Source organism: Uranotaenia lowii, chromosome 1, assembly GCF_029784155.1.
Source record: "Uranotaenia lowii strain MFRU-FL chromosome 1, ASM2978415v1, whole genome shotgun sequence".
Taxonomy (NCBI): Eukaryota; Metazoa; Arthropoda; class Insecta; order Diptera; family Culicidae; genus Uranotaenia; species Uranotaenia lowii.
This window is the reverse complement of record NC_073691.1, coordinates 19,579,658-19,591,624: the sequence shown is the minus strand read 5'-3', so window position 1 is coordinate 19,591,624 and position 11,967 is coordinate 19,579,658. Positions and strand designations below refer to the sequence as shown.

The 11,967-nt window shown below is 40.1% G+C and overlaps 2 protein-coding genes across 2 annotated transcripts; both read right to left on the bottom strand.

Moving 5' to 3' along the window:
• Window positions 1–3,468: 3,468 nt before the first annotated feature.
• LOC129758277 (uncharacterized protein K02A2.6-like) lies at window positions 3,469–7,584 on the bottom strand. The gene has a single exon (XM_055755759.1). The coding sequence runs from the start codon at window positions 7,582–7,584 to the stop codon at window positions 3,469–3,471; it is 4,116 nt and encodes a 1,371-aa protein (XP_055611734.1).
• A 1,060-nt stretch (window positions 7,585–8,644) lies between these two features.
• LOC129742115 (zinc finger protein 626-like) lies at window positions 8,645–11,188 on the bottom strand. Its single transcript, XM_055733963.1, has 3 exons — window positions 10,930–11,188; window positions 10,547–10,834; window positions 8,645–10,480 (listed from the first exon to the last, which is right to left on the bottom strand). Exons 2-3 carry the CDS (start codon window positions 10,786–10,788, stop codon window positions 8,818–8,820), a joined length of 1,905 nt encoding a protein of 634 aa, XP_055589938.1. The 5' UTR covers window positions 10,789–10,834; window positions 10,930–11,188; the 3' UTR covers window positions 8,645–8,817.
• Window positions 11,189–11,967: the final 779 nt, after the last annotated feature.

Here is an 11,967-nt window from a genome sequence, read left to right as displayed (position 1 = left end):
CTAGCTGCTGTTATTGTGTTCGTTTATTAATTCAGAAGTCCACTAGTTTTGCCCGAGATTTGAACCTCAAGCAGGCGGTTGCACCCCGTAAAAGTTGTCACTGTGGGGGTAAACATAGGTGTGAGTATAGCAACCATACACACTAATGCCGTTTTCGTTTTTCTCCACTGGCGCGGGGCAAAACTTTCTCTGAATAAACAAACAGAATCGTCACCCAGGACGATGCAAATATATGGTTGCTATAGTCAACCTTATGCTTGCCCCCAACACTGACAACTTCTACGGGTTGCAACCGCCTGCTTGAGGTTCAAACCTCGGGCAATTCTAGTGGACTTCTGAATTAATAAACGAACACAAAAACAGCAGTTAGGGCAAAACTCGTGGATAACTAGGTTGCCACTGCTTATAAACGAAAACACTATAAGATTGAATTTTTGCGCTCAGGATAATGACTCTTTGAATCACAGGGAAGTTGGTCAATTTCGAATGGGAACCCTTCCGAATCTCGTGACGCTTCACAATTCCTTCATTACGGGATGAAATTCCTACGAGTGCACAGGAACTCGAACAATCGTCCAGAAATCGGGACAGCAATCGCCTGTATCACGTAAGGCTCATCTGTCATAGCGCGTTTTTTGTTGTGTTGTATCTTTCTGTCCTTCACTATCGTGTGCTGAGTGTACTGCAGCGATTATTTTCGACAGTCAGTTGTGAAAATTTTAAGTGCTGGTAATTTTCACCATCTTTCAACAGTCAGCATAGCTGTGTGAAAAATGTGTCAAAATTTAAGAAATTCCTCCAAACCGGAAGGTTCCGGTATTTAAAAAAAATAAGCTAATCAAGAAACCGACGACAAGGTCAGCGTATGTGGTCCGATCAAATAGCGGCACCTTTCATCAACAACAGCCCCAGAAATTAAAGTTGTAGTTGCGAATAACATGCGACCGGGACTAGGTTCCAGCGCAGTTAATAATATCAGTTTTGGAGAATCAGGCTGATTCGGACCTTTCCCCCCGCGTGTGATCTTGGCCAGCACCCCGGAATGCAAGGTATATGTCAGGCTCGCACGGCGCTTCGGTAAGCATGAGTGCCATCCGGCGTTTTATTAAAAATTTCAACAATTTTTTTTACAGAGAAGGTGTTCCGCCTGTGTATTTTGTAGCGGTTATGAATGTGTGTCCACATTGGTAAATAAAACTTAAAAAATGAAAAAAAAGTTCGAACATTTGAAAATAAATTTCAATCTTTTCGTCAAGAAATTGTGTTCTTTTTTTCTAATATCGCATTGGGATAAATTTTAAAAATAAAAAATGGGAGGAAGGAAACCTAAATTGATGAAAAATCTCGGGAGAAAGCCTTTTCGAACTCACAGGAAAATTTAAACAGTCCTGCCAATTACAAGAAAACACGGATTCGAAGCTACAGGTGAATTTGACAGTTGTTTTCCTGAGCACTTTTTCTGTCCCGAGATTTGTCCTGTAATTTCAGCTGTTGAAAATACAGGAGAAAATCGTTCCGACCACAGGAGAAAAGATTAAGTGTGTATATTTGCATCGTTCCGATTTGTTAAAGTTGAATGATGAAGAACTGTTTAAAAAAGTTACTGATTTTGTCAAGAAAGCTAGACTGAACTTATAAACAACATAACAAAACTAAGGTACAGATACTATATAAGGGTATATACGGACAATAGTATTGACGCAAAATTGGCCTCAGCCATAACCTCAAATTTTGATTTGCTGGCGGCTCACCAGTGATGCTAGGTGCGTTATTAAAATCAGTTGCATGTTTTAAACTAATCATAATATTTCTGAATTGATTAAATTTTTGAACTATCAACAGCTAAATGTTTGAATTCATTCAATCAATTAATGGGGCTTTCATTGATTTACTTTTTTGTAGCAGTGAATGATGTGGACTTTGAAAAAAATCACCTACATGCTCTGATTATTTTAAACATAACCACAATTCGCTACATCGTTTAAGTGTGCAAAACAGACAGTGGTTATTTCGTTCAGATAAATGATGCTTTTAATTTCACATTCGAATAGAAATCTACGGGAAAGCTGCAAATTCTCAGTATTCATGAAAAGGTTTTTCAATAAAAACAATTCAACTAAAAAAATCTAATCATCTTCCAAATATCAATGAACTTGGCACTCCTGAACACCCAAAAACATCAAAACATGAACATCTGTGCATCGCTTTCCACAGGGCGAATTTGTCAATATTAGTACTGGAATATCGCGTTTATCATGCGCCCTTCTCAAAAACGCAAATTCTGTTCTCCCATGGTTTGAGGTTAGGGCTGAGGCCTTCTGCTAAGGTGGTGTTCGTGTAGAACTGTCAATATATCCTAATGATTATCCCGTTGCCAAGCACAGCTGCTAGCCGTCTGGCTAGTTGCTCACGAAAATGGCCATATATTCTCTGTTACTGGGCCACCAATCTGTAGGAAATAAGAATAGAGTAGAATAAATGTACAATTGTAATATTGGCAGCACTAACTATGTGTAGAGTTGACAATGAATACGACCAGCGTTACCACATATACAGATTTTTCTGTAATCATACAGATTTTTTCGAAATTTTCAAACCAAGAATCTGTATATACAGGTTACAGATAATTGGAAATTTATACAGATTTTATACAGATTTTCAGAAAATTAATTTTTTTTAACAATATTTTGATGCAAATTTGAGAAAATTGATAGTAATCTCCTTAATCTTCTTCGTTCAAGCTATTTTGAATTGTCTCAGACACAAATTTGAAAAATCTTCCAGATCAGGGATCGGGACTATAGAAATACACAGTGTATAACGATAAACTAGGGTTTGGAAACAGATTGAATCCTATGTTTGAGAATCTTTTACAAAAATTGAACATTACATTACACGAATCGTAACTTACAATGCTATGTTAAATGTTATTGGCTTACGGCCCTGGACATTCTTGTAGCAGTATATTGTGAATATACCTAACTATGTGAAGAAATTGGCTTATTACAGAGACTTTTGACATAATTTTGTTATCCCAACTGATTGTTAAACCCAAGGACACATTTCGCAGTAATTCGTACAAGTAGCAATTTTCGTGTAGCAAAGTGACAGAATTAACAATGATTTAACAGTCCGTAAAAATCATAAGCGCAATCCAATTCAGCGCATTATGCGTTATACACACGTCATTCGTATTGCAGCATTAGTATACGGAAACGAGATTTCAGATACAGATTTCAATACAGATTTTTGAGATATGATACAGATAAAAAAGATATTTTGCCTCGGAAATACAGATTTAAATGTGACTGTTTACAAAGACATGTGGTGTTGTCGAGTATCTAATAATGACTGTTTATTTACATAGAAATCATAGGGTAGTAAGAAGTAACATAACAGGGTGGTTCAAATACAACATCTTCCCTTTTCGAAAAAGTAATAACAATAATTATATGAAAAAGAAAAATTTTACATGACAAAATCTGAAAATCTTGATGGTTTTTTCACTTCTCTTCTAGGTCGCTCTGCAGGAATCTCCGGAAAACCCTTCTCGTCAGTTGAGCCGCTCTGGTCAACGCTTGAAGAAAAACGTTGATCCTGTCGTGGCAGTGTCGTTTTATCCCCAGTTGCGTTGATAGTGCCATAAACACGCTGCTTCTCTGGATTAGGCAACTCTCGATCATCTTCGCTGTTCTGCTCTACTGACTCCTTCGTAATACACATCGGATGTAAACGTTCAGCCTCCTCCTGTCGCACTGGCTTCACCACTTCAGATGTTTGTTCGTTTCGTTTGCCGGGTTTCACGTGAACCGCACTTCTACGGTATATCGCGCCATCGCTCATTTCAACTTCGCATGACTGATCCTCGAGTCGCCGCAACAGAACTGCTTTCTCCCACGTTGAGTGAAGATCCGGTCTACGTTGAACCAGCACTTTTGCTCCAACTTGTAACTCTGGCAGCTTCTTTGCTCTTTTGTCGTAACTCATTTTGGTAATAGCTCTCTTGTGTCGAATACTTTCCTCTACATCCTGTGACTTGGGCGGCTTCAGTCGGTTCGCGATGATTGGTACGGTGCTTCGAGTAGTTCTGCAAAACAGTCTTTGGTTCGGACTGGATCCTACAGCATTCGGAGTATTACGATGCTGCTGTAGAGCTCTCCAAAAGTCAGCTCCACTTTTAACGCACTTTTTGTACAGCTGCTTCATAGCCTTTATTGAAGATTCTGCTTTTCCATTTCCCTGGGCGTGATACGGAGATGACGTTACTGGCATAAAATCCCATTCTCGTGCAAATTCCCTCCATTCTACGTTGTCGAACTGTGGTCCGTTATCTGTGACCACTACCTCCGGACTTCCATGTCGTGCAAAATTACGTTTGCAGATTTTCACAATCGTATTGGTTTTAGAGTCGCTTAAGAAATCTACTTCGACAAAGTCTGAGAAACTATCAGCTGTAACCATTATAGTTAACTTCTTGTTGCCAGTCTTTATTTCGCCCAGGTCAATATTTACTCGCTGAAATGGGTACTCTGGTATAGGGTGCGTGGTCATGGGAGGTTTGCACTGATTACTGCTAAACTCCATACAAACTTCACAGTTTCGGACATAATTTGTAATCTGATCGGTCATCCCTGGCCAGAAGAATGACTCTCGTGCTGCACGAAGCGTATAGTCAATACCTAGATGCGCCATGTGTAAATTATCTAGCAGCTTCTTTCGTAGACTTTTTGGCACTAGCACTCTGCCACTCTTGAAAATAACTCCTTGACACGTTGAAAGATCGTATCTTATTGCCCAGTAAACGTACATCTCATCTTCCAAATCAGCTTTATTTTCTGGCCATCCATCGATTAGCAATTGCAATAGTGTATACAAAGTTCGGTCCTTTCTGGTTTCAGTCGCTATCTCTCCAAATCGTTCATCCGAAACGCTGATAAACTCAACAACATTGACTTCAGCAATTTCTTGAAATGCCGCTTCCACTTTGTCGCTTTGTTGGGTCCTTTCGCTGGGTATGGCCGTTCTTGATAGCAAATCTGCTATATGCATTTCACTACCTTTTCGGTACCGAACTGATATGTCGTAACGTTGTAGCGTCATTCTCATTTTTTGAAGACGTAGCGGTGCATCTGTTATTGGCTTCTTGAAAATGTCCTCTAAAGGTTTGTGATCGGACTCTACGACTGCAAACCTTCCTGCCACATATTGATCAAATCTCTTGCACGCGAACACAATTGCCAAGCATTCCCGTTCAATAGGAGCATAATTTCTTTCCGTCTTGCTCAGAGTTCGTGAGGCGTATGCCACCGGTCTGCCTAGTTGAAGTAAAACACATCCAACTCCCAGCATGCTTGCGTCGCATTGAATAACTAGCGGTTCAGTTGGATCGTAATAGCGCAATATGGGTGCCTCTGTCACCAACCGCTTAATTAATCGAAAACAATCTGCCGCCTCTTGATTCCATTCGAACTCTGCTGTGTCACGGGTGAGCCTTCGAAGTGGAGCACTAACTTCAGACAACCTCGGAAGAAATCGCCCCAGGTAGGTGACTAGTCCCAAAAAAGTCAACAGCTCTTTCTTATTTCCTGGAGGTTGAATGTCCAAAACAGCAGATATTTTGCCCGGATCTGGTTTAACTCCTTTGTCCGTCAAAATATGTCCGAAAAATGGCACCGACGATAACGCCACCTTTGCTTTTGCTCTGTTCAGCTTGAGTCCTCTTTCTCTGCATCGTAGAAATACTGCTTCCAAATTTCGATTGTGGTCGAGCATGGCTGCCTCCATTGTGTCACCACAACCGAAAACTACTACGTCATCTGCTAAACAACGTACGCCTCTAAGCCCGGTAATAATCTGTTGTTGTGCCTTTTGAAAAACTTCAGGAGCGCATGAAATCCCAAATGGCATCCTCTTCCAACGATACACACCCATTGGTGTCCAGAAGGCCGTCAAATCCGAGCTCCGTTCATCTAGATCCAAATGCCAAAATCCGTTTTTTGCGTCGAGTACCGTGAACACTTTCGCTTTAGCAAACTCCGGAAGCAGCTCCTCTATCGTCGGGATCTGATGATTCATACGTTTTATAGCCTGGTTTAGTTCCGCCGGATCCAGGCACAGCCGTAATTTGTCGCCTTTCTTAACTAGCACGAGATTGCTCAGCCACTCCATGTGTCTGTTGACCGGTTCAACTATTCCTCTTTTCTCTAAATCCTCTATCTTGGTTTTCAACTCCGGGAGATATGCGAGAGGAATGCGTCGTGCTTTTTGTTGGACCGCTGTAATGGAATCATCAATTTCAATTTTGAATTTCCCATGGAATACACCGTCACCTTCAAAAACGTCATGGTACTTACGGAGGATCCCATCACAGCTCTGATGCAAAGCGGTCACATTGTATATATCCTGTACTTTGATGATTCCAAGGTCGATTGCCGATTGTGACGACAGCAACGGTGGTCTTGTTTTCTTGACAATCACAAAAGTTAGTGACTTGGAGCCATCTTTTAACTCAACGTCCAAGTTCACTTTTCCTTTCGGCGCTATTATTTTTCCCGAGTAACACCTCAATTTGATTTTCGTGGAAAAAATCTTCGCATTTGGTGACATCCGCATCAGATCTCTATAGCAAAGCACGTTCACTCTGGCTCCTGTATCGACTTGTATGTCCAGAGGCTTTGGTGCTCCAGTGCAATTCACTACTCTTAGCTGCACCATAATTTTTCCAGCGTCCTTCATTTGTTCACCGTCAACCTTGGCAATGTCCACGTACTCACATTCTTCCTCGTCATCTGAACTTTCCGCACTTCCAGAGCTATCTTCCATTTGTCGGATGTTTTTGTTCCTGGGTCCATTCCTCACACGATTCGCACGACAAACTGCTTTGTAGTGGTTCAGCTTCCCACATGCGCGGCATTTACTTCCGAACGCTGGGCATTTTTTTTTATCTTTCGGGTGTTTTCCGCCGCAGTACTTACACTTGTTTACAAATTTCATTGTAGCTGTCAACTTGAAAGTTTCCCTGGCAGAATCCTTCGTGACTGACATTCGTTCGTATTTTCGTGCCAGCTCTTCGATTTGTTGATGCTCCTTGACTTTTTTCACCATGTCATCCACCGGAATATCACCAGCCTTGAGTAGCTCCTTTCTCGTCTGATGGTCTCGCACACCAGCTATCACTCGATCTTTAAGCAGATCTTCCTGCTGAGCCGCGGTGTACCCACAGCTGGTCGCCTTCTTTTTAAGCCGTTTCACAAAATCTTCTATTTTTTCTTCTTCCTCCTGGCACATCGCATTGAACTCGGCACGCTCCATCCGTCGGTCACGTTGTGGTCTCAAATGCTGCTCGATCCGAGATAAAATTTCATCCGGCAACGCAAGCTCCTCCTCCGTCAGTTGCAATTCCTCAACTAGCATCACACCTTCTATTCCCATGACCGCCATCAGGGTCGCGACTTGCTGATTCGCCGCCTTTTTCGCTACCTCCGTGGCTAAGGCGTAGTATTTCCACTGCAGCCGGAATATTTTTATCGCCTCTCCGTCGTCACCGCCCAACTTCAGCGGTACTGGAACTGGTATGTTGGCCATTTTAAGGTTAGGTTTGTGCCGTAAATTTTCTCGGTTAAAATCTTCCCGATTCCGCTTCGCGTCGCGATTTTTATTACGGATACTGTTACCGAATTAAACGTACTACGATTAAATCGCGACTTTAACCCGTTACTGAGACATTAAATCGAAAAAATGCCCACTTTTGACACCATGTTTACAAAGACATGTGGTGTTGTCGAGTATCTAATAATGACTGTTTATTTACATAGAAATCATAGGGTAGTAAGAAGTAACATAACAGGGTGGTTCAAATACAACAGTGACATCGCTGAATACGACGCGCATTGAGTAGACAAGCAAAATCAGTTTATAGACGAATTTCAAGAGCGACGGTTCGACATGGCTTTGAAGAAATAAGCCCACGAAGATTGTTAAAAATCCGGGTGTTTGAGTCGGTTTCGACACAATCGAGGTTGTCAGAAGACAACTTCGCTCAGAAGAAGAAGAAGAGTATAGCAACCATATATTTGCATCGTCCCGGGTAACGATTCTGTTTGTTTATTCAGAAAAAGTTTTGCCCCGCGCTTGTGGAGAAAACGAAAACGGCATAACACTTAGCACGGGATTTCCATCGCCACCTGAGATGTGCATACAGGTTGGATTCCACCACATTGGTTGGAATCCACCTACCGAATACCAAATATCGATCTTTTAAGTGTCGATCGGCAGAGTTTGAGAAACCTTTTATGTTAGGCAGATTATACGCACTATTATAAATCCGTTTACGTAATAATTTTCATAAATCACCGTGACTTTTGGACGTTTCTACAATTTCTTGTGTCAATACTAAACGTATCGTTAACTGACAACCTCAGGCCGTGTCAACCAAAATATATAATTTCAGATAATCGTACACAATATTCAGCTTGAATATGGGAAGCAGAAAATGAAATTTTTTGAGTTCCAAATTTTATTCCTGGAATAAGATAAATTGTATGTTAAACCCCTTAAAACAAAAATACAAAATTGGTCTCAAATAAACTTTCTCTTTAAGAAAAAAAACTCCGTTTCTTTTAGGTGAACCTATTGAGATCCCATTTATTTTCATAGAAAATTTTCTTCAAAGGTTAAGATGTTTATATGTAAAAATTATTCCATCTTAATTATTTGTTTAACACGAAATGTATTTGATTTAAAAAAAAACCACTGCATACTGTTTCAAGGCACACATCCAGCTCTAATCAATTATAGATGCAGAACCAACAAAGATTGTTACGATCGGAAATTATTTTTTCCTTTTTTGCTCTTATGTCCATGTGACTTAAAGTGTGCTATCAAATTGCTTTTCGTGGTCATGAATTTATTGCACAGCTTACATTCAAACTTCTTCTTTGTGACCTCAGGGTTCTTATTCGAAAGATGATATTCCAAACTACTTTTAGTTCTGAATTTTTTCTTGCAAATGTCACATTGATATTCTGGTTCTGAATGTGACTTACGGTGATCCTTCAAATAACTTTTTCTGGGAAAAACCTTTTGGCATATTTCGCATGAAAAGTTTCCTTCTTTGAAATGTATCTTCTTGTGGGAATTGAGATTATATAAAGTTTTGAAAGCTTTCTGGCAAATTTCGCATTTAAAGTTTCTTTCTTCCTTATGCTTTCGCTCCACGTGCAGACGCAGCACGGTATTTGTTTTGAATCTTGCTTTACAGAACTCACATTCGAAGCCTCGTTCATCCGAGTGGCGATCTCTCAGATGCACCCTTAATGGTCCCGCGCCATTGCAGTGTTTCCCACAAATCTGGCACACATATCGGCCTGTGTGCAAGAGCATATGATAATTCAATTTTTTCTTACAATCAAATGTTAGCATACAATCTGTGCATTTCAAATACGGATATTCTTCTCCGGAATGGCTCTCTTGAATATGGGTAGCTAAATCACATGTTTTGATAAACTTGATTGAACAAATTAAACATTTGACTGAGCCTGATGGGTAATTGGTGCGCGGTACGTTATGATGTACAATCGAATCGTGTTTTCGAAGGCTTTTGCTACTCTTGAAACGATAATCACAAGTGGGACACGCAAACGGTTTGTCCCCTTCGTGATTTTCGCGAGCATGCTTGTCAAGTTCGCTCATAAGTCGGTAACTTTTATCACAGATCTTGCACTGGATTAAGCTGTTAGGAGGGAAATGATTGATTATAGGTCTTCTCGGTGTAGGTTTTCTATTAATCGTTGTACTCTCTGGAATCACGTTATTGGAGCTTTTTCTACAATTATCGCTGATGCCCTGATCCGTGCTTCCTATCGGGTGCATTTCCAAATGGGTGTTGTAATCAATCAGCTCTAGAAAACTCTCACCGCAAACCTCACATTGTTGAGTGCCTGTTTTTCCGTGTTGTTCGATCAAATGATTCCGTAATTGAAGTTCGGTAGAAAAGCTGACGGTACAGATGAAACATTTTTCAACAAGCATTACAGTAGGTGGGTTACTTGTTATGTTTTCAATATCCAATTCTAAAGCCTGATTGTCCTTGATAATTTCAACGTCCGAATCTTGATTTTCGGATTCTGAGGTTATATTAATAGTTGGGCATTCATTCCCAGCATTTTTGGCTTGAGATATGGAATTCTGGACCTCGATCACTATGTCTATTTTGCGCTCCAGTGACTTATACGACTTGAAAGAACTATCAATGGCGAGTTGAGCACGATGCATGATCTCAATGTTGGCTGTACATGATAAGCATACAAAGCGAGATAGTTTACCATCTGATGATAGCACTTTATCAATCGTATTGAAGTTGAAGTTGTGCTTACGATCTCTGAAAACGTTTCTCTTAATTCTTTCGCAATCCAGCATATTCGTTAGTGAGAAAAATTGCTGACACATATGACAACTCGAAACGTAACTGATCGCACCTTTGCTGAAATACAATATCACAGTTTAAAACAAGCTATGTGATGCCTCTTAAATTTGCTTCATATCTTACCTGTTTCGAAAACGTGTCGGTTCTAGGTAACGTTTACTTATCACGTCCGATTCTGCTTCCTCGAAATGCTCATCGCAAATTTTCATCACCCTGGCTGAACGCATACCCCGAGGAACATCCTGCAGCTCACATCCCACCCGGAGGGCTTGCAACCAGCGGTTGACGAGCACGGGATGCTTTGGAAAAGTTCGCAATCGACGATCGGGCACTTTGGCCGAGCAGGTCGGCACTATACAGGGCATTTTTAGGGCCAGTTTCCTCTTTATCAATTGAATTTACGTGACCAAGCTAAAAAAAAATGGATTAATCAATTTATGAACAATACAAAGCTTAAAAGAAACATAATAAGCGAGTTTAAAACATTTTAATGTTTATGAAATTACCTTAGTTGACGTATTCTCCTTTATTCAAGGTACCGGAAACAGCTTTGTCAATCACATTATGTTCAAAACAACAGATTGTTAGGTTATGTATTTAAAAAATAACGGCGTGTTCGTAAATTGATTTTTTCTATCGAAGTGATTTTTTTTATCGATGCTGGCGTTCGTAAATTCCAAACAAACGTATGCAAAAGCATATGGAAAGTGATTTGACATCTACCAAACAAATCAATCGACTGATGCATCACCCAAAAAAATCAATTTACGAACGCGCCGTAATAATTCGGTATCGAATTTTGAATACGGCGAATGCGCCAACTGTAAACAAATCCAGATAATCACATAAATGCGTTAAACTCTTTATTTTACATCCGAAAATATGATCTCCTTTTGATTTTTCTTATTTTAGTGAAGTTAAATCTCATTTTTTAAATAAGGCGAATAGCTTTTTTTATGCGTGTGTAATCCCACAGTTCATTCGCCCATTTCCCCTCAAAATTTCGTCGCGAACAAAAGGGCCAATAGTTATTTCGAGATGGAAAAAGGGCATTGAAGTTTTTGAAATTTGTTTTCCCAGGAAGAGGAGAAGCACAAATCAGCATTTATAAGATCGTTGAATGTGCTAATGTGTTAATGTGATCATTTGGACCCGCTTTTAAGCCGAAATTTGCTTAAATATCGCTTATTTAATGAGTGATCCAAAAGGCGAACAGTCATTCTGCAATTCAAAAGGGCGCTCCAATTTGGCGAATGAACAAAATGAGAGCACCAGCCTGTGGTAAAAGGGCCCACAGTTATATTTATTAATTTTTTGAAGTAATAAGTACGGGAAAGCTATATTGATCGATCGGGTGATAAAATTAAATCAATTTGAAAGCGTTTTAGTGACTTATTTAGGAAAATGATTGTACGCAGCTAAATAGGAAATGGATTTTATTTTCTGAAACTTGGAATGCGTTTTTCTCAAAACAAAGGTCTTGGCGCATTCGCCGTATTCAAAATTCGATACCGAATTAAAATACGTGTTGGCCAGCACTTGAC